Consider the following 23709-nt stretch of genomic DNA (forward strand, 5'->3'; position numbering starts at 1 on the left):
AAAACACTAGTTTGGATTTTTTTTTAAAAATCCACCTTAGTTTTCATGTGGTCAGAGAGAGCTGTTCACCACTTGCTCAAACAGGTCCACAGCATGACCATGCAAGATGGTTAGTGCTTCATGAGAACCAGAGTATCTTCAACTTCCACTGGCTTGAAGGAGAGATGGGGTATTTCTCACTATGCAGTAGTGAACCCCAAGGGAAAGATGTTGGTTCAGAAGAGGAGATCAAAGTCCTAAACCATAGTCAATCTTGGTAAAGGATTCCAATCAGGGCCACTGATGTATCTAACCTGAATTAGAAAGGAGGATCTTGGGCCATGGCAGTGGTTGCAGAATCACTTTGAGAACTTGACAGTGTGCTCTGTTCTATTAAATGCCACTTCTAAAAAAAAATCCCTCTTTCTACATTCTAGAATATTGACAATTCAAACACTTTGCTTATTCACCATAGTATAATGCACTGCTGCCACTGTTATTAACCATAAATTGGAGGTTAACATTTAAAAGTCCTGTTCCTTTGTGTTCAAGTGTTCTTAAAGCACTATCTTGTTTCAGACTGTCTATGTAATTCAATGCTGTAACAAGTATTTTTCCCTTGGAACTTGATTTAAAACAGTTTAATTTTAATATATGGCACTAAAAGACCTGGTCATTTTATTGGTGGGTGTGTAGATACACACACACATCTCAAAGGACAGCTTCCTTTAATAGTCCCATATATACAAAAAATTTAACTAGTTTAAAGAGGCACACACATGCAGAACAGATTTGTATTACCTCTGCTTACCAGCTTAAGTTTACTCTAAGGATTCGTAGAGGGCATGAGTCCCTTTGAATGTTGCAACTAATTACCAAAATTACTGTTCATCACAGCATGACTCGGTCTTTATTTTTATTTCAGCAATTTACATATTAATCACATGACATTTACAGTGAAACTAGGCAAGGAGCATCAGAAGGTATGTCCTTCCAACAGGCAAGGACTGCTGCAAGTTCTCATACCAAATGTACGGGGGTTCCACAATGTTTGTGCCACAAATCAATAGCTTTGCTCACTATTGCATCAGTGTTATCTTGCGGAATCTACAAAAGATCAGGAGAAAGGTTAACAAGGTAGTCAAAGATGAACTGAAGTGCCTAAAACAAAAATCCAGTCACTCAAAGTAACATTTCTATTCTCTCTACTTCACATTCCAAACTTGTCATCTCTTTCCCTAATCAAAATATTTACGAAAAGGGACAGGAGCTGCCTTTCAGAGCTGATGTCAGTCAACTTTGTAAAGAATTTCAAAAAAATTAACAAAGCTTGAAGCTATGCTAGCTTTCCCCAGAAGTCCCTCAGTACCACACAAACACAAGTAGGTCCAGTGCCAGGATACAAGTCATAGAAAGATGTCCCACCAGGAGTGACTGCACTCAAGGTAGTGTAGGTCCATGCAGACAACCTTCTGCCTCTGGGGAAACCTCTACTCATTAAGGGTGGGGGAGGAAGAGGAGCCCAATTACCTCCCACAGAACAATTTGGGGAGACTTAAGGACAGTGGGTTCTCCCCAGAATCCCTCCTATGGATTTTTCTGAAGGTGGTTATCAATCTAACTTCTAAAGGTAAAAGCTTACATCACCCATTCCTAAAACCCTGGGACTACCCATCTCCTGGATTCCTTTTCTCCTACAAGTTTGTAATGACTGCTACTGCTATTAGAACTATGGAAAACTTAACACTGAAAATATTACCATTAAATAAAAATATACATACAAACATTGTGGGTCTAATGTTGAAAAACAAACTGTCACTCAATCTGTCTTATCTCCCCATCTTAATATTACCCACTATTCTGAGAACTGGGTAATACTATGTAACTCATCATGCAGTGCTTTTTATCCTAAGTAAATTAATGAGAGAAACTTTTTTTAAGCTGCAAATATTTGCTATCTTACCAAAAATAATGCACAACTAGGATGAGTACTTACATTTTCCAGAAACTGTGTGATCTTTTCTGCGTTAGTCAGGGCCATTACTTTCATTTTAAAAGTTAATAAAATCTCCAGAGCAACAAAAACAAGAATCTTGCAGGACCCACTAATAACTTTGTCCCAAACCCTAAAGAAGTAACAAACAAAGTTAACAAACCATACTTTTCTGTTCTAATCTTTTATTCATTGCAAAAAATCTCTTTTCCAGGTAGTAAATTACTACACATTCATGGAAACTAAATTATACATGCAATACCTGTAACATTTGATATACTTACCTTGAATATAAATGTTACAAGTTAATGACTTCTACTAAATCTCTATATGGGATGGATTAAGAAGGGCAGAGCAGCACACTACTGCTGCCAACTTTACACAAAGACCCCAATTAGAAATAAAACAGATGTTCTGCATTATTAGAAGATTATAAGCTAAAATTTAACAAGCAGATCTTGTTTTAGTCTCTAATTATTACTCACAGATAACTGTTACTACAGTATCAGTGACAATGAGATCTTTTCTTGGCACCAAGAAAAGGAATAAAATTGGCATATCTATAGAGACATTTGTTAAAGAGTTAACCGACTGAAACTAAAGTTCAGAAGAATAAAGAGTTGAGCTGACTACACAAATATACCTACAGAGACCAAATATTCCATCTTGCTGTATGCGAAGTGGAACAAATATCAACATATGGTCAACTGTTTCTGTAAATAATAATTATACATGGATTACAGCTCCTGACCTTTCCAACCCACTCTTCCTCACAGCCACACTCCCTCAGATGCTGCATAAAGCCAGAGCTGGACTAATGACATTTTAGACTGGAACCCAAACAGTAAATTTGCAAGAGCTGCAAGTAATTTTGCAACAACTCCACAAAACAAATCCCTCCCTCTCTCAATTCTTCAACCTTCATTATCATAGCTCTTGATGTCACCATTTGCACTCATTCTCCAATCATCATCATAAAATCTACACTGGACTTGAATTGCTAAAAAACAAAATCTTCAGGCCTACTTTATATATTTCAAGTCAAGAAGAAATGGCACAAGCCCAATGACAGTACCCCAACAAGATTTAATGGCCAGACACTAGAAATATAACACAAAGAATTATAATCCTAACAAGATCAGGCAAGAGTCTTTCCAATTTGTATTAAAACTAAGCTGTTGTAACACAGCCAGCCTTCTTTCATTATTCTGCTGCCAGGTTTAATTGGTGTGGTGACTGAACTCATTACAGAAAGGTAACAGCCTAGGGTTTAAAAAAAATTTTCCATTGATACACGACCTGTTCCCAAACAAGCATTTCAGTCATTTCATTTAAATGATCATGTTAAAACAACTACAGTTAGTTAACTAGTCCCAGTTCGCACCGCTCATGAGAATCTTTACTAAGGAAAGGAGCAGACACAATGGGCAGGTATATACTTAAAATGCTGCATCAGCACAGCTACATGATGCAGCTGCATCACTGCAGCACTTAAGTGAAGACACTCCTACACCAATAGGAGAGAGTTCTCCCATCTGCATAGTGAGCTTCTGCCTCTCAGGGAGATTGGTTATGTCAACAGGAGAAGCTCCCCTGTGGACACAGCACTGTCTACATTGGGGGGGGGAGTGGGGGGTGTTAAGGTTGGTATAACCAAGTCGCTCAGGAGTGTGGATTTTTCACAACTCTAAACAATGCAGTTATACTGACATAGGTCTGTAGTGTAGACCTGGCCAAAATTAGTACTAACCAGCTATGTCTCCTCTTGCCTTCTCTCCTTAACTTCCAGCTACTGTTACTGCCCATGCAGCTCTATTAATTGAAAACACTAATGGGAATGAGTGTATGACATGGTGATAAATATGCTAGCAGCTGTCAGTGCCTTGTCTCTGCTAGTGACCAACAACAAAACTGCATCATTAGCAGCAGTAGAAAATTATAGAAGAAAGGCTAAGGTGAAAGGCCACTGTTTCTTTTTATTTTTGGCAATTAGGTATTTTCTAGCATGGTTTTACACATTACATCGTTATTAGTTCAAGTGTTCTTATCTTAATTTGACTTTTAGGATCAATCATGGTTTATGGTTTCAGAAAAATCATGAAGGTTAATTTATCATTACATTGATGGAGAAATGATTGCAGAAATTTAAACTGTACCAGCACCCCCGTCCCCACTCACTATCTCTGAAAGTGACACTGTATTAATGAAGATGGGTTGGGGGGGGGGGCCGGGCTGTGAGACTAACATCCTTGGAAATTAGTGTGTGTTAAATTAGCTGCAGGAGGACTCTCCTACTGTTCCTTCAATGCATAGAAATATACTGACAATTACAAGGGAAAAATACAAAATGAAATAAGAATATGAAGCTGAAACAAAGCAAGCTTCATGCAAAATCCTATGCCCATCAAGTCTTATTTACTGTGCATTGTTCTTTCAAAGAGTGCAAGAACTATTCCACATCTACACTTTTCTGTAAACAAGACACACGTTACAATTCTTTTCCATGTGATGTTTAACGAGTCTGTGCAAAAAACAAGTAAAATACCAGAAGATTCTCAGGGCAACTTCCTAGATTCCTCATCAAGTGCGATCCTTTATTGAAAGTAAGTCCTTATTCTGCCTGATCTCAGATCACCACTAGAACTTTCATTAACTATCCTGAAATGTTATGTTTTTTCAAAAATTGGCAATACTTCATTCCTCACTGTCAAGCCTGTACAAATATTGCATCTATGGTTTCCTTGTGTAACAGAAATATCATTAAATTTATGAATAAATGTATCTGAGTGAAATGAACAGGAAATAATTGTATTAAAAACAAATAGGTTTAGCTTACATTTTTAAGTTTGGTTTCTTTTGTTTCTCAGACATTGACAGAATAAGAATGCCAGTTATCGTGAGTGACTCATGCATTTTCAAGTAAATATTTTAAAAACCTCTTAGCTACTACAGTGATAAATAGGCTCCAATTATTCAAGCTAGCATCTCCACTAGGGACTCCACTGGTGTAGTTATACTAACATAGTTGTATTGGCAAAGTCTCTGTTGTGCAGACTAGCCCATAGTGTGCATTATTTTCATGAATTCTCTCAAAATTAACATATCAAGTGCTATATATTTAAACAAACTTTCCCACTACATTTTTAAATCCAGTGATAATGAAGAATAAACATTCATTTAGTGAAGCAATAATTGCAACTAAAACATCTGAAAATTCAGGTGCCTTCAGCTGTAAGTCACAAAATAGGGAATTGGTGTTTTAAATAATAAAAGGATGAAAGTGGTGTTTGCACCAACAGCCAAATATCTTTAATTTTAACCCTGTCTTTTTTAAACACCAAAAAAATCCACTGTAAAGGTGAGCCAGCGAGGGTTAAACAATAAGCAAGCTGGGTGACCTGGAAGCAACCCTAAAGGATGTATCAAAGGGATAGTGTAATGGTAAACAAGGTAATTTCTTGTAGATGGTAATTAAATCAATGGTAAGTAGACTGGCATCTTTAACGTTTGCCTGTATTGTTCAAGAATCAAAGAGTAAGTGCTAAATGTATTTGTCTGTGTTTACCTACATCCTGTTAGAAATCTAACAATGTGATCTAATTAGCCTGTAGATGTTAAATCCTGTTCCTGTCTTATAATGCTTCATAACTGTATTCCACTGATTCGGAGATCAAACTGGGATATTAATATTTAGATGGAGCTTATGGAGTAATAATGTTAAGATCCTCATTCCTGTTTGAAACTGGACACAGTAAACTACCTGTGAACTGTCTTGATAGTTTGAATGGCTATTGCTAACTGTATTGTCTGAGAAAGTTTGATCTCTACTCAGTGGGTCCTATTGGCTTGCTTTCATCAAAGATCACATGGCGGAGTTACATGTGAGCGCCCAGCATGCTTCAACTATAAAAGAAGCTTCAGGCCTGATCCTTTTCATCTCAGGTCTGCTTCAAATTCGACAGGGAAGGTCTAAGACATAAAACTTAGAGCTCCAGGTTATCCTGGATTACCCTGGAATTCTAATGGAAGAACCTGAACAGTTTCTACACCTGGACTGCCTATTGGAATATAACCTTTTAAATTGATTCCAGAAAGACTGTTACAAATCATCAGCCTCATCACCTCTGCTGACCTAAGGACTTTACACACATTTGTACGTATACTGATCTCTTAGTCATTTGCAACTCTTTTCTATATTTTCCTTTTATTATTAAACCTTTAGTCTTTTAGTTATTAAAGGATTGCCTCTGCATGATTATTGGGTAAAATCTGAAACTCATTGATCTGGCAATAAGTATCCGGTCCTTTGGGATTAGTGGACCTCACATATGGTGTATCAGGTTTTCAGTAACTTCTCAGTATATCAGACTTGGCTGTCTAGATGGGAATCAAGTTCTGGAATGCTTAAAGGGACTGTATTTGGCTTCTCGGTAACCAGTGTGGTATTACAGAAGCTATTTTGTTATTGGCATGGTGAATCTATTATAGAATAAACCACCAGTTTAGGGGATCTGCCCTATTCTTTGCCGTCTGCCCTTAGTATAGCATTCTCAGTGTGGCTCATCCAGGCACTATGGACACATCCACTCTTTTAAAAAGATCTTATATCTGTAATAAGTGGAATCACATTAAATTTTGTTATAATTTCTAAATCAGTGCTACTTTAAAGTCAGTTTTCCTCAACTCTAGTTCATCTTCTGAGTGAGAAAATAAGGGAAGTTATCTTGTACTAGCAGCTATACAAAGATCAAATTCCTAAAACAGACAGAAGAGAACACTTGCCTTTGTAAACTAGATTCAGGTAAACAGCCCGCAAAACACTTCTTAAACCAAAGATTGTAAGGAAGTTTGCTCACTGCAGACCATGCCCTCAGATGTGCCAGAAGTCTGTTATCTTCAAAACTCAAATACTGTTCAAGAACTTTTGGCTGTAAAAAGAACAGTGAAAGAAAGTTTTAAATACCTCACATCAAATATAACGCCTAGATTATTCTCATTTTAAGATAAGTATCTCATAATTAAACATGTAGAAAGCAAATGCTAAAATATTAACTTTAGATAATGTACTGAAAGGTCATCTTCATCTATGGCAAGAGGTGCTTAAGTCTGCAATTTGGCTGAAAGGATTTTGCTAAATAAACTTCTCCCTTCCCCTTCTCCCTCTCCCCCTCCACCAAAAATCACCATTATGAGGGCTTCTAAATACCGTAGCATTCATTCCTTTGTGTAGTAAGGAGTCAGAATTTCAGGTGGTGCAGAAGATTACACCTGCACTAAACTTTCCCCCTGGGGACCAGCATTCAATTGCTGCTACCATCACAAGTAAAACTGAGTTTAGCTCATCTCAAACCTTGCTCCATTTGAGCACATCACAAAACCAACATACAATGCAACAAAACAGGAGAAATCACATTTCAGAGCAAATTATTATGCAACTTATTAAAAGATAAGCATTGTTTGCTTGTTTAAAAGAAAGCCTTTCAAGTGTTTTAGAAAGGCCAGCAGAACAGTATAATGATGGGTTTTAAAAGAATACACTTAAATTATTATGCATTTATATTTCTATTTTATTGTTATAGACAATATAAATAAAAGAAAGTTTCACTATCTTCTGACACAGCTGGACAAACGGTTACTTTTTTCAGTTGTCAAAGGACAAAAAAGATCTTTCTTTGGCTGTATTCCAAAATCCAAATTTTTGGTAGAATACATAAACTATTGGAAAAAATCTGGAAGTGAAGAAACTATCTGTAACCCTTTCTTTTGCTAAGGGGAACACTTGTGAAAGCACCCTTTCAGGCATGCAAACACTAACAATTATAGTGATTGATGTAGTCGACTATATTAACTCCAGTAATAGATGGCGGGTATATAAAATAGTTGTTTTGTAACAGTGATATGTATCTATATTAAGGGTTTGAGCCTCCATTCACTGACTTCAATTGTGCAGGATCAGGCTCCCAGGTATGTATTTACATGAGTAGACACTATGAACACGTTTCTTACTGTAATGTTATTTGACAAGTAGAAAAGTCTAGATAAAGAAATAGATTTTTCTTATAAATGCTAACAAACCAAAACAAAATTTCTTCAAGTTACTTTTAACAAAGAAATTCTACAGAAACTCAACATGACCTGTTTTGTATTCATCATTGTACAGGAGCTTTTAAATGCCCACTAACAAAAGAACTCAACCTACTGGACTGACATTTTATTGCAATTTGATTCAACATGTAGTGTTTTCTAAAGAAACAAAATACCCTGTTCTCAATTCAAAAGCAGCATCAGCAACCATTGCTTGAATATCAGCTAATGAAAGATGTGATGCGCAATAGAGATGGAACAATTTAAACAGCTCTGATGCCAAGTAGAAAATTATCAATGTTATTAGGCTTGTGACAAATGTTATTGCTTAAAATCAAAAGAGTTTTTAAAAAATGACTGCAGTTTTAGGAATTCCAATTTAGCTTGGATACTGTGACCATAGGCACCCTGTATTCACACTCTACACACTAGTGCAATAATATTTGTACAAAATATGCCTTGTGAAGTATCTCATATGAAAGCTAAATACCTGCTAGCTATTAATATTATTGTAAAATACACGTGTTAACCTTATATGCAAAGTTATGAATTCCCTCTGTATAACATTATTACAACATAAGGCCTAGTCTACACTAGAAAACTAGGTCAGTTTAATTACATCAGTCAGGGTGTAAAAAAATCCACACCCCTAGAGTGGCACTGTTAACCCAACCTAACCCCCTACGTAGACAGTCCTAGGTCAACAGAAAAATTATTCCATCAACCTAGCTACCGCTTCTTGGGGAAGTAGATTACCTACGACAACCAAAGAACCTCTCCCATCAGTATAGGTAGTATCTTCACTGAAGTGCTGCAGATGTGCCGCTGTAGTGTTTAAGTGTAGACAAAGATAGCCTGGCCTAGGTCAAGGTGATAAATAGGTCTGTCTTAGACAAAGGAATGTGGGTTTACCTCAATGTACATATTAGCTGCAAACAAAGCTATCAAGCTAAACCAGTGGGGGTTATGTTGAGCCTGAACTTGCGAGACAGAGAATTAACATGGTTTCCGCACCTCAGAGAGACACAGGAGACTGAATACCCAGGAGGCCTTCCTGACTTATAAGACAAAGGATATGTCTACACTGCCGCATCAGCAGGGACCAATGCAGTAGCATCGATTGAGAAGGTCGGTGTAGACCCGCTTAGTTGATGGGAGGGCATTCTCTGGTCAACTCAATTAGTCCATCTCCCTGAAAGGCGGAAGGCAGCGTCGATGGGAGGGCGTCTTCTGTCGACACAGCGCTATGAAGACGCTGCAGTACGTCAAAGTAATTAAATCGACAAGAGTTATACAAGCTACGTTACATAGCTTATTGTATCTCCCATCAACCACCACCGCCAGTGTAGACCTGCCCAAAGACATCCCTTTGGGGATATAAGGAACAGAGAGAAACTATCTAGATTCTTCACCTTCAGGAGACAAAGAAACCAAGCAATTTGATCTCTATGCTAGATCCTCACCAAGCCAACTAATAAAAGGATGGCCAGGAGACTGGGGGTGAGAGAAACCACCTTGAAACAAGACTGAATCTCGCTAGATTCAATTTTATAGACTTTTTGAGGCATGTTTTCACTTTTATTTGCTTGTAACCATTTCTGTGGCATCACTTAATCCATGCTCTTCTGTTAGCAAAAGTAAAACAAGTTTATTATAAACCAATTCAGTGCTGTGTTTGAAAAGACAGGTGCATTTACCCCACTTAGATTAGTAAACTGTGATGTACTGACTAACAGAGATGCAAAATTAGTATAGTCTGTGAATGCACAGTGATAAGGGCTGTGCATTGCAGAGAAACATCTCTGAGGAGCTCGGGGGATAGAGTTCACTGATAGTTACCTGCTAGGCAAGCTTTGGGCCAGGAGAGCCTGGAGGAGTTTGCTGGCAATGAAAACTGGCTGGTGTGGCAGAGCGCGGAGACACGGTCTAGTTGCCAGCAAAACTCATCCTTGCTGAGGCAGAGATGTAACCCAATTGCTTACAGCTCTGGATATCCCCCAGCAGCATGTTACAGATATAGAAGCTAAATCATAACTTTGCTCAAACCTGTACATTTTTAACTTAAATCTAAAAATGTTAAATGCAACTGAAACATCTGTTTTAGCAAACAAGACCAATTTCTTAAATCAAAAAGTTTTTAATCAGGGAATTTACAAAGCACAGCTGGAGACCTGTATTACTATTTTATAGTTGCTAGTGGCAGACTAGAACCAAGTCTACTGCTTTCCAGTCCCCTCCGCTAGCCCCTAATCATAGCTCCCAAATAGTTCAGTGCATACCAAACCACAGCTCCTCCCACTTCTCCCAGTCTCTCTTTTCACAAACACCACTTACCAGCTGTGGTAACAAATCTTTGTATTTGTTGTTTAATTGATTCACAAAACTACTGACAAGCCAATAGCAGTCAATGTTATCGTCCACCATTTCCTCCATGGCTTTAGCTATGGCAAGAAACACTTCATCTTCTGGTTCCTAGAAAACAAAGCAGAAAATTGGGATCCACAGAATTGTTGGGCTGCCCATGCAAGTTATTGTTATTCCTTGACCCTGTAATTTTAATAGATAAACTGGGACAAATATATGGGGAAGGAGAAACCGTACTGACATAAATAAAGTGTTTGGCAGTAACTGCATAACAGTATCTTCTGTAAAAACTGAATGAATGAATAAAAAACAAACAAACAAAAAGGAATTGTTTATATTTTTTAAATCAAACTGACAGAAATTTGGAGTGGCTCAGCCATGTAATAGAAATACAAAGTTCTCAGCATCAGGTGACAAATATTAATGGCATGTGTTCCATCCTCTTCCCTTGCACATCATGATGCTTGCTACTTTATAGAATTGCTCTTTGTTCATAGATGTTGATGCATACAGAATGATTTTGTTTTAAATAAAGCCACTTCTGTACAGTTTTAATTACCTGGATACCAGTAAACATCTCACATGGGACAAGGCACCTTATTCCCAAAGTACAACTCAATGCGTACATGAGATGCATGCTTGCCTCCTTTCACTAAATGATAGATTTCCCTGTCACCAAGATTATATCATGCTCTCTGCTTTTAGACCGAGAAAGGGACTAGAAGTTATTGAAATAGTTCTGCAGTGGCACTAAATGTCCAAAAACAGTTCAGGCTAACAAAAATACCAGGTTAATAAACTGCAATAATTTAAGAACACAATGTAAGTTGCACTCAATCACTGCTTTTAGTGGCCCTGCCCCAAGACATTCAGAAATCTCTGCTGCAAAAGACTCATTTGCTTTAAGGCATTTTAGACAGAAAGAAATGAAAGTGGGAGCTAAAATACAAAAGGCTACATATCCTCCACAAAAATATAAAAAAGCTTTTAAGGCACAAAAGCTTATGCAAGTATTTGGGGGAAATTAACAAATGCAGTTTGTGTAAAACCCAGTATTTCATAAGAGTATCCTGTTTTACATTCATTGTGTCTCTCAGTGTACATCTTCCATGTTATTAACAGTTTCAGTTCTTGCATGATTTCAGTTTAAGGCTTCTTTTGTCTGAAATAGTTCTGCTGAAAGCCAAAGGTAACAATAACTGACCAGAGGAAAAGCCGGATTTCGAGGCAACTTTCCTGACTCCAGCTGATGCATGCGGAGGAAAACTTCAACCTGTGGGGTAGAATCCTTGATGAACCGAATTACTTGGAGGGCATGATACACATCCCTATATTGTTCCTTTCGACACTTCATGACCAAATCATGGGATTCATGGTGAGGAGGAATAATTCCTAAAAGACAAGGAGAGCAGTGAACTCTTTTACGTCAATGTGTACTAATACACAGCCTGCAAAAGATGTAGGTCCCAATCATGCAGTTCTTACTCACATGAGCTTGGTTAAAGTTACAGTATATAATCCTATAAAGTCAGGACCACACCAACCAAGCAAACAGTAATATTTATTAAAACTGAAGGTCATGTGTTGACTAAATGCAAGAGTGATTTATTCATGGGCTTGGTCTTCTGATACCCTTTTTGCATTTCCTGTGTATTGGTGCTTAACCTTCCCTTTGTTTTGGAGATAAAGGTGGATACAGAACAAACATTTATTCCTTAGTGACAAGGGCATTCATGGTCCCCCAGAAAAAACTGGCACTTCCTATTCAAACTCCTTCCCAACAGCATGACAAATCATATCAGCCTAGACAGGGCAAAACTCTTTGCCCCCACGATAATTTAAAGAGCAGTGACGCAAAAATAAAGTTTCCTTTCCAAAATTCTATAGTCCATCTAAGATTATCAGGGTTGTGTGTGTGCATACAAGCAACAAAGGTATTGTGCAACCCTCTTATTTAATTTACCATTATGCCTATCATGGAACCTTCTTTGCAGACTTTACCAGAGACACTAATCCTCTTGTGAATCAGCAGTGAGAGGTAATTTCAATAACACAGGTTGAATCAATTTCAGGTAGAGGCCCCTTACCCATGTTCCCAAAGAATCATGTAAGTGAGACTAATAATTTTCCTCACATAATAGTTGATTATGTTAAACACCAATCTTTCCACCACCATTATAAGATGGATAAATTATCTTTCCACTGTCCCTATATATGATTTATGATCTCTATGACAGACTCGTAAGACATCTTTCCTTTAGTAGTCTGTCAACTGAGCACTTTCCTTCATCCTAATGATTTCACCTCACTTAGGATTTGATCTTGCTATGCTGAAGTTAACAAAACTGCAGTGACTTCAATAAAATTAATATCCTGAAGAGACCAAGCAGAAATGCTTTTACGTATCACTAATGAGTGTAGAAATGTTCCTTTTGTAGGAACTAATCAGAAAGACGTCGTCTTCAAAACAAGACTTGAATCAGGTTAATCTGCTGCTTTTGCCTCTCTTTAAATGAAGCAGATTATTAAATGTTAATCCAGAAAACCACAGCATTTGAGTACCAAACAAAACAGATATAGATACTTATCTTCAACCTGCCAAAGCAAATTAAGCTGCATCCTAAAACCAGGGATTCAACAAGCCATCATAACCAAGAAAGTACATTATAACTAAACAATTAACATTAAATCTAGAAAATTGACCCTAGGCAGACCACGAAAAGGGAGTCACAAAAATGCTGTAAAGTTTATAAATCATTTTAGTGCAGTCAACACTCGGGAAGATAATCAGGAGATTTTATATATATATATATATATATATATATATATATATATATATATATATATATATATACACACACACATACATACACACACACACACAAAACCTGAGAAGGCATACAGGCCTGTCTTTCAAATCCAATTTTAGAAGTAGTTCATTGATGGATTGCAATCCTCTTGTTAAACTAGTTAAATTCTTTACAGGAGACATAATTCTTCCCCACAGAAATGAATGAGGCTGTTGTTCCAATCATCAAGGTAGAGATGTTTTAGATTACAGTTCCTGACAAATGTTAACACTAAGAACTGGTCTATACTAGAGAGTTTTGTCAACAAAAGAACAGTGGAGGCATACAGACAAAAATGCTTCTTTCACTAAAGGTAACTCCCCTGCTATGCCAACATAACAAAACCACCTCAACGAGATGTGTAGGGCTTACGTTGGCTTAGTTAAGGCAACACAGGGTCAATGTAGACACTGCCTCCCTTACATCAGCTGGGGGGCTGTCATTCTCGGTGAAATGGACAAGAAAGCCCCCCTGGGAGCTGAGCATCTGATCTCAGCTCCCAGTCAGGAGCAGGACAAAAAGCCCAGGCACTTCTCCACCTGCTCCTAGCCGAGAAGCCCAGGCGCTTCTCCACCAGCTCACTGCAGGGAGTCGGGGCAGCTCTGCCAATTTCACAGTCCATTTCTGGCAGAGAGCAGGGAATGGAGAAGCCCCGGATAGCTTCCCCCATATCCTGGGTGGGAGGGAAAAGAGGAGAAGCCCTGGCTAGCTTCTCAGCTGCAGCCTTGTCAATTTCACAACCGGGAAAGCAAGAAGCAGGGGCAGCTGGACCCCACTCCCCAGGGTCAAGAACCCCAGGCAGCTTCCCCCAGCTTCTGGCAGGGAACGGGAGAGGAAAAGCCCGGGGCTGGGTCTCAGTGGGGACGGGGAGTGGAAAGCCCACTGGGAGCCTGTGGGTCTCCTGAAAGGGAGCTGAGAGATGGGGCTCTCAGCTCCCACACTCCCCCTCTTAAGTCAGTGGAAGTGCTCCTGGTGAGAAGTAATTACTGGAGTGGCTGTAAGTCGACCTATGTTAGGTCAACTTATTTTTCTAGTGTAGACAAAGCCTAAGAAAAATTCTTGGATATATTACAAGTAATTCTCCCTACACTCAGATATCCCTTGTATCTCAGCACACCCAAGCTGTGTGTAGAATGCTTTATACACCTGCTACAACCCCTGCTCTGGATTGTTTACTTGAAAAAAGTTCACATATTTTAAAGTTTCCAGACTGAGGTTCTAAAATGAGATATGTAAACATGTTTCTTACACTTTCTATATACTCAGAATCAGACTAAGACATAAGCTGGAATATAAAAAAGGCATAGAAGGACTTGACCTACCCAACTTTTCCTTGTATCATAGGGTTGTAAGGTTCACTTGGTGTCTGAGGCAGTCAACAAATGCTGCTGGCTCTAAAATAAATTACATCTTTGCACAGAAATTCCTTTGTGGAGTTAAAATGCAGTTTTGGATGAAAGATTTTCTGCCATTAATATTTAACGATACCTATATTTCTTCCTCACATTAAGGGATGCTAACTCTCCAAGACTTTTTAGTACTCAAGACCTGTGTTTATCCCTAGCTTAATCCTGCTATTGCTCAGGGTTTCATTATGTATGATCATTTAATAAAAGGAACAGTATCACAAAGCTCAGAATCAACATTTAGGTTTTGCACATTTAGGTTTTGCACATGGACATTTACGAATTTTTAATTCACTTTTTAATTTATTTTTAAATAAAGAAAACAAAAAAACATTTAACAAGAAAACTTTTACACAGGATTTACACATTCCTCTATGTTGCTTGCAACTCAGACACTAAAACCGTAAAGTGTTGGTGCATGAGAACCAGAAAGTGAAACTGAGCAGACAGGATTGATATTTACTACTCTATTTTTATTGTCATGATAGCAGTGAATAAAGTAGACAGACAAAAGATTAAAAAAACAGATTCCAAAAGTTATTTCAGTTTTAATGAACTAAAGCATTATTAGGGATTTAAGAAAGAATGTTGGGTTTTTTTTTAAAAAAAACAAACATTCAAACTGGAATGTTCCTTTAAGGTTAGCTAATGTTTGAAAAGCATTCTGAAGATGAAATTTGGCACCTTAATGGGACACCCCCAACTTCATTAGTGCACACCTAATAAATCCAGTGAACTAAAAAAGCTGCTCCAAAACACCATTAATAGTGTTGGAATTAGAAATTTGACTCGCTTACTTCAGAGAATGTATGACTATTTATGGTCCCAGAACACACCTTGCCCACTGGCAGTTTTCCTTCTCCTCTCCAATAGCAAATATTATTCAACATTAGAAGCAGAATCAGAGCTAAACCTTGTTGCAAAGCTTACTACAACAGGGACTCTAACCATAGATATATTCTATTAAATATCGAGATCAATACAAATATTTAACTTTTTAAAATCCAGTTTTGATCAGAGATTCAGTTTCACTTAGATATCTAATTTTTTTTTTTTTGGGACAATACTGAAAACCTTATTAGATATCAGCTATTTCTATTAAACAGCCAACTTTACCCACATTAATTATTCATATCAAGTCCATGGTGACACTATAGAAAGTGACATTTATAGAAATTAAATTCAATTATCTGATTTTATAAAACTGCATGTACAAGAGTTCCCAAAATGCATGCATAAAACAGAAAATCAAATAATTGTTAACTTGCATGTGTACATTAAGTGTTCTCCGCATGAAACTCGGGTGTACCCAGAAGTGGGCCTATGTCTATCTTAGCAACTGGTCACAAAACAGAGTACTCCATGTCTTTACCATCCCCAAACAAAAGCTTATTCTTATTTCTACAGTTAAAAACCACAGTCTCACAAGTCATACCTAAAAGCACTTTCCAGACCAAAATACGATACATGGATGGGAGAGGAAATCTTTGACTAAATGTGCAAAGCTTCTCAATATCTGTAAAGAAAATAAATATTTTTCAAAACATTTTAAATTTGAAATATTTTCAAAAATAGTATCATTGATTCACCTGAACAGGACAATTCTTTAGATGCAGATCTACATCTGCAAATTTCACTTTAAAAGGACTATGTATCAACAATAGCTAATCAATTTCAGTTCAAGAAGGATAGAAGTGGCATATAAAATCCTCCAATGATTTTACTGAAAATTTAAAGCTTAGCTTGATTTAAAATGAAACCATGGGTACACTAGATGTCAAAGAACAATATGGCACATTTTAGGCACTTCTGAAAAATGTATTGCTGCCTCAAGACTAATTACAAATAAGCTCTTTGATGCAGAGGCCATGTCTCTCTTTCTATTCTGTGACAGACTTAGCACACCTCAGAGTCCAGTAGAAATAATAATCATATCACAATCCACTGTGACCTTGAGGAGGAGGAGGAATTAGCAGCAGGAGTTGAATAACTCGAACAAAAATTACTTTCATGCAAACATTTTCAGTATCTTGGGCATAAAGAAGAAAAGAAGATAAAAACAAGCAAGGTTCTAAATAAAATATCCACTGCTTCTCAAATGCATCAGTACCACCGAAGTCTAGAATATCCCCATGTGATTAATATGCTACTTATTATGCAACGTTACTATGGTAAAAAACTTAAGTTTTAGACACAGAACCTCATTATCAGAGGTGGTACCACTGACTGCAATTAGAGTTGTGGCTTTTCAGCACAACTAAAAATCATGACCAGAAAGTACAGGAAATAGTGGGATCAACTCACCCAACCGATCATCTTTCAATAGGATTTCCAATGACTTCTTTTCTTCAACACCACGAAATCCCACTTTTTCATAGTAGACAGAGCGGAAGTTTCTCTGAGAATCCTCAGCCATATTTCATTCTAAAGGAAAACGTGGGGGAAGGGTTCAGAAAAAAGGACATCCAGCACTGTGTTATTACTTTAGAGACAACTGCCTTTGATATATTGATGAGAATTATGTTCCTTCATCTCTATGCCATGAATAACACCTCAATTTAAAAGACTTTCAAGGCACATGAATCCTTAGGCAAACACCACTGAAAAAACAGACTTGGGACTAAGTAGGTAGGTCTAAAGGAGTCAGATTTCAGGGAAAATAAACGGAATAATAAGTTATATTGCTTTAAAAAAATAACACCTTGTATTGCAAAATCAGTTAAAATAATATATGGTTATTTTGTGAGAAATATGGCTGCTGACAACCTTGGACAAGTAGAACTGCTATTCTGACAATTAAAACTGTCAGTTCCTACTACACAAAGGTAATTGAAGAAGCCAGAGACAGGCCAAGCCAACTTCAGCCAAAACAGCATTAAGGTCAGAGAGAACAGGTGGATGAATGCAGGCTGTCAAAGATGGTGCAGATTTCAATAAAACACTCATGTTGTCGTCATGCGCTGCATCAACTACAACCCTGAGATTCTTTTATTCAGAATGACAAATATAAATAAATTATCCCTATCTTAGAAAATATGTTGTGTATTATACAATGGGTACTTTATATTTCATGACAGAAAATTTCCATTGCGATTGAACTCAACTTTTTACAAAGAGGATCTCTTGTAATTTGAGGATTTGCAAAAGCTAAGAAGCACTATGCTGGAACTCAGAGCAATGAATAGCAATCCTGAGCTTTATGTCCAAAATTATGGCAAATTTGATGAGATAAATATTTTTTGAGTGAATGGCACAAGTGTAGAGCCTTTTCAGGTACTAGTCTCTAGTGACTTGAAATAGGACCAGGAATAAAAACAAATTAATGGTCATACACAAAGGCCATGATCTTGCAAAGTCTTATGAACATACTTAACTTTAAGCACACAGTGAGATTAATTATGTTTTCAAGTTAAGCCTGTGTGTTGGTCTTTGCTGGATCAGGGCCAAAAGCAAGAAATAGTAAAAGAAAAGATTTGTGCTTATTATGTTTAATCAGACCAAGTTTAGATTTCAAACCAGACAGACAAATAGCAGAAAAATGCTATTCAAACTGTCACAGTAGCAATAATATTCAATTTTGATTTACTTGAGAATCAGATTATATCCCCCAACATTGGGAAAACTACATTTTCTTGTCAGGCAATCAAACAACTTTAAACTCCTGATTTCATATGATCACCCAAACAGGAAAAAATGTCTTCAGTGTATTAGTTGAGACTTCTGCAGAAAAAACAAACTGAACTCAACTGGTCTTTATATAAATATTTCCATTCTCAGGAAACAATTACTACCATGTTATTAAATCTCAAAGGCAACTATTTAGGAATAAATAGTAAAATATTATTAAACAAAAATCAAGCATGATGCAGACATCGTGATGCCCCTTTAAAACTAAGCTTGGAAGGATGAGATTTTTATCAGTAAGTGTCAGTAAACCTCCACTTTCCTGGATATGCACAAATAGATGAAAAAAATATTCCCATCCACAATAATCAAAGTAAAGTAATAAAAACACTGCTTGAGAACTTTGCATATTTTGACATATGATGTTGATAATTTGTGTTTTAAGCATTATGCAGATTTAACTTTTTGAAAGTCAACATCTACTCAGTCTGACCATCCCATAATTTCATAAATCTGTGAAAATTTAAATTGATAAAAATTTAAAAATTAAAAACAAACATCTATAGTATCCATCAAAATTATTTTAAAAAAACTGAATTCTACCAAGTCTATTTATAACTAAAATATAACCTTGTTAATTAACACTTATATCTAGTGCTACATTCAAACAAACACAAGTAGTCCCAATGATTTCAATGGGAGTACTTACATAAAGTTACATGTATGCAGAAGTGTTGGCAGGATCATGACTAAGAGGCTCATTGCAGATCAGTGATTTTTGCCAATTATCAAATCAATAAACAGAAAAGCAAAGATGCTGCATTACAAAGTGTACTGTGTTAAACTGACAAGCATAATCTCGTTGATTTTAATACCGCATTGCAAGCTACTCAAATGCTCATTAGCATATTTCTGATAATTAATATTCTTAGTAAAATGACACCTTCTTGCACCACCCAGCTATTAAATCTGTGCAAAGAAAAAGAAATTACTATCTTTTGGCATACACATTGTGGGCTATGTGGATTAGAAAAGTTTACAGTATACAGTTGCTCTGGGTAAGTAGCAAGTGACACTTCTGTGACCTGTCCATGCTTAGGGTAGCCACCTGAAAATGCCAAGGTCAGGGCAGGCTATAAAAGGAGAGCAGATTCTTCCAGCACTGGTGGGTGACACTGAAGTCAGACTTCCCAACCAGCCATAAACAGTGCTTCTGATTCCCCACACTGGTTATCAAGAAGCCAAAATAAAATTATACACAGCCTCCTTTACTGCATTTCAGCCTCTGGCTCCCAATCGGCCACTAGGTCCAGTAAAGAGACCAGTTATTTAAAACTCTATGCTCCTTACCAAAAAGGTTTCTCCTGGCCCCAAAGGGTCAGCCACAGTACCAGATCAATATGTTTGGATCTTACCCAAAATACCACGCTGCCAGCAAATCCTCTAGTAAAAAAAAACTAAAGGTTTATTATAAAAAGAAAAACAAACTATAAGAAAAATGTTAAAGGATTAAAGCAATCAGATAAATACAATTGATTTGAAAGTCCATATATATCAGGTTTCTAATAGAATTGTGGAGTTTGCAGACTTGTATAGTCCCTCTGGTATACATCCAGTACCTGGATGGATCTCAGTCCTTTGTTTCACAGCTTCAGTTCAGTTGTAGATGAGTTGATCCAGAGGTAGGTAGGTAGCTGAAGGCTGAAGACAACCGAAGACAAAATGGGTATTTGGTCTTTGCCATGCTGCTTGTGGAAATTTACAGGAATAAAATGGAGTCCAGGGTCACATGAGTGACTGGTGACTCATCCCTGGGCCCCTTGTACCTGTGAATTTCTTAATGAGTGTACCTGTGAATTTCTTAATGGGACATTAAGCAGGCTATTGCTGCAGCCATCCTGTCTGGGTGTTGCCCAGACACAGCACAGTTTGAAATACAGATATATCAAATATATCTATAACTTCCATTACACACAACACATGAACATAAACATTATCTTACTTAGCACATTATAGCCTAACAATACCTGACATGCCATATCTCACACGAATTATTGTAATTCTGACATATTGATGTTAAAAAATATAAATGACTCCCCCATCCAGCCAGCATGACACTCCCCCAATGCAAGATTGGTGTAGGACTAATCAGAGTTCCTGAATACACCTCAGGGCCCCCCTAATCCAGCCAGCATCACAACTTCTACCATGTTGGTCCATGCACACAGCTCAGCTAAGTTTTATGCAAGCATCGACATTTACAAAGGAAAAGCTTCTAGTATATATGTATTTGGGAAAGCAGAGAGGGATCATCTATCCCTTTGGATGAAAGTAAAACTACAAACAGAACCTCCCCTCTGTGGCACCCCAATTCACACCACTGTCCTCTCTCCACCCCCCTTCTCCTTTAGGGGCCAAAGCTGTCTGACACCTACCAGAGATACCAGATGCCCAGAGGGTGGGTGGTAGCGGCTCAGAGGAAGGGAACTGCGGGCTGCTACAGCAGCTAGGTGTTGAGAGGGGGAGGATAACGGGACCCTTAGGAGCTGGATGGGCGGCTGATGGGGATAGAGGGTGCTATAGGGGGAGGAAATGGTTGACGGGGTGGGTAGTAGAATAGCAGGGTGCTGTGGGGGGGCAGGTGAGGAGACGGCGGGGTGCCATACAGGGTAGTGGGGTTCTATAGGGGCTGGGCAATAGCTTTAGGACGGTGGGGAGCTATAGGGTGGCTATAGGGCAGTGGGCGGTATGAGGGCAGTGGGCTGCTACAGGGGATGGGCGGTGGCTCTAGGTGGGGTCATTGGGGCTCTAGGGGCCCGGCGGGAGGTGGGGGAGGGGAGGTCAGTGGGCCTCCGGGGAGGGGCTGGGAAGCGGGACGGAGTCGGGGACGCTGCGGGCCCGGCCGGCTCCCTGCAAACCCGACGCGGGGCGGCCACGGCTCCGCCCTTACGCCGCACGCACCCCTGGCGGGCCAAGCCACACCCCCACATGACGAATGACGTAGCGGGGCGGGAGGAGGAGCCCAGCCCGGCGCAGGCGCAGGCGCAAGCGACTCTCGCCCCGCGGGGGAGGCGCTGAGCCGGAAGCCCGCTGACCATGACACGCGCGGAGCGACCGGCCCCGTGCCCCCCCCCCCCCCCCCCCGCCTGAGTGCGATGGAGGGGAAGAGACACGTGACGCGTCGCGTGCTATAATCCAGCCCCGCCCCTGCCTGAGCGGGAGGAACGCACAGCCACACCCCGAATCGCCCCCCCCCACCCGCTGCTGGGGGAGCGCGCACGCGCAGTCACACACACACACACACACACACACACACACACAGAGCCAACTCCCCGCCCCCGTCGCCCCACCCCGAGAGGGCGGGGACAAGCGCCCGCCCCACCCCCAGGACAAGGGCACCCTGGAGCAGCTCTCCCCGCCCCCCGTGCAGAGGGCAGACACACACACACTCACACACGCCTCTGGCCCCTTGCGGCTCGGGGCGGGGTTCTCATGGCAGCCCCGCTTTCGCTCTTGCCCCACTGGCAGGCGCTCAAAACTAGCGCGAGGGGTTTGCAATAAATGGGGGGGCGGGGGGCTATTCACTTGCCTTTGAAGTTTGGCCCCTTTGGAGTTGAAGCCTGGCTGTGCGATCACAAGGGCTAGAAACTTTTTTTTCCCCATGAACGCTGAGTCTTCTAAAGTCCCTCCAGGACCCCAGTCTTTGAGAAAAACACCCCAGGCCAAAAGGCCACGTGTTGGCAAGCCTTAGATTTTTTATTTTTTTTAAGCCTAAAGTTAGGCAGCTAAATCCATGTATAGGCTTCTAAATTCATGACCTGATTTTCAGAAAGAACGAGCAGCCCTTTTTTTTGAATCTTGACTGACATGTTTTTACTGTGCACACTGGCACGAAGAAACTATATTCTACCACCACTGAGCAACATCTCCGTTTAAACATTATTGTTGAGTGTGTGTATTCAGCTATTTAAGTCTATTGCAGTAATTATGTACAGCGCCAGGTGGCAGACTGACGTCATTTGTTTTTGCTGCTTTTTTTGACTGCACATGTCAAAGCAATCTGTTATCAAGAGATGGCGCTTGTCTCTGGGCATGGCCTGGTTTATGGGTGCTCCTTTATGAAAACAAGCTCATCTGTTTCACAAGCTTCAGAGTGCTGTGGCTGAAGCTCACTCAAACCTCTGTCTTACTTTTATTTTAGGCCTTGTCATCACTTAGAGCAGAATCAGACTAGCTACAACTGTTTTAAAACGGTGGACAAGGTGGGTGAGGTAGTGGACTAACATCTGTTGGTGAGAGAGACAAGCGTTCGAGCTACACAGAACTCTTTTTCAAGACCTCTGTGGAGCTTGAGCCTCTTTCACCAACAGAAGTTGGTCCAATAAAAAATATTACCTCACCCACCTTGTCTCTAGTAGTCGGGGACAAACATGGCTACAAAAAATACATTATAAAAAGGTTGTCACTAGCACAATTTATTTGAGCATAGTTTCAGTGTAACACATGTATATGATATTTTTTTCAACTATAGTAGCACAAACTGTTTACTCTCACAAAGCCTGGAGGATCCAATCAAGATCAGAGCCCCATAGTATTAGGTGCCGTAAAAATACAGAGTAAAAGATAATCCCTGCCCAGAAGAGTTCACATGTAAAGACTACCCCGCCAACGTTTCTGAATCCAGTTTGTGGTATGTTTTGCAGCATGTTAGGTTTAGACACAAATCATGTTACAATTGTGTTTGACTGTAATTGAAAACAGTTTCAAACATGGTTATAACAGATCTTAGTGTGGACATCACCTAAGGCATGAAATTAATTCTTTATATGAATGTTATAGATATATGGAGTTCATCCTATCCAGGTTTTCTGTTATCTTAACCAGCTAAACCTTCCTCAGTATCTAGCACCTCTTCAGGAAAACATAGCTAACCACTGAAGTATTTAAAAAATTCAAATGAAACTGAAGACATTAACTGCAGAGTGACAAAATGTATCATGAACACAATGATTTCTAGTACATGTGACCATGTTACATGACCTAATAGAGCTGACTGCATTTTCAATTAAAGAGTTGGCTGCTAAACTGTTGAAAACCGCTAGTTGGGTTCTGTTTTTCTGCTTTTAACAAACACATTTATTTCTTCTTGTACAATGGAACCTCACAATCGCCTACACTGCACATCGTTCAAATGTCTTCCATATGGTGTACAAGGTGTAGCAAAGGACACTAGTAGTAACATTAACTAAACCACCAGTATGAGTCAACCTACAGACAGTGTCAGCCAAATTCTGGTCTTCTTTATATAGATGTAAATTTGGACTAACTCCATTTATTTCAGTGGATTTACCACTGTAAATAAGAGCATGCAGTATGTTCTAGGACAAGCTCCTCCAGATCCTGAGTAAGA

At 39.1% G+C, this 23709-nt stretch overlaps 1 protein-coding gene across 2 annotated transcripts; it reads right to left on the minus strand.

The window, feature by feature from the left end:
• Nucleotides 1–870: 870 nt before the first annotated feature.
• TBC1D7 (TBC1 domain family member 7) lies at nucleotides 871–21169 on the minus strand. Of its 2 annotated transcripts, XM_067568381.1 has the most exons (8): nucleotides 20735–21169; nucleotides 16980–17099; nucleotides 16111–16191; nucleotides 11625–11812; nucleotides 10391–10528; nucleotides 6755–6900; nucleotides 1976–2105; nucleotides 871–1086 (listed from the first exon to the last, which is right to left on the minus strand). In XM_067568381.1, the coding sequence occupies exons 2-8, from the start codon at nucleotides 17089–17091 to the stop codon at nucleotides 1000–1002; spliced, it is 882 nt and encodes a 293-aa protein (XP_067424482.1). In that variant the 5' UTR covers nucleotides 17092–17099; nucleotides 20735–21169; the 3' UTR covers nucleotides 871–999. The 2 variants fall into 2 exon arrangements, with proteins under 2 accessions (XP_067424482.1, XP_067424483.1); XM_067568382.1 differs by lacking the exon at nucleotides 16111–16191 and having other exon boundaries at nucleotides 20735–21166.
• Between the last annotated feature and the right edge of the window lie 2540 nt (nucleotides 21170–23709).

The sequence above is a fragment of the Emydura macquarii genome, unplaced genomic scaffold, assembly GCF_026122565.2.
Source record: "Emydura macquarii macquarii isolate MOO-44397 ecotype Brisbane River unplaced genomic scaffold, CSIRO-AGI_Emac_v2 contig_2890, whole genome shotgun sequence".
NCBI classification, from domain to species: domain Eukaryota; kingdom Metazoa; phylum Chordata; order Testudines; family Chelidae; genus Emydura; species Emydura macquarii.

Coding starts and splice junctions, on each gene's coding strand:
- TBC1D7 (XM_067568381.1), bottom strand. CDS start 17,091: ATGGCTGAGGATTCTCAGAGAAACTTCCGCTCTGTCTACTATGAAAAA. Junction 10,529..11,624: donor GAAATCCGGCTTTTCCTCTG/GTCAGTTATTGT, acceptor TTTGTTTTCTAG/GAACCAGAAGATGAAGTGTT. Junction 2,106..6,754: donor CCTGAATCTAGTTTACAAAG/GCAAGTGTTCTC, acceptor TTACTTCTTTAG/GGTTTGGGACAAAGTTATTA.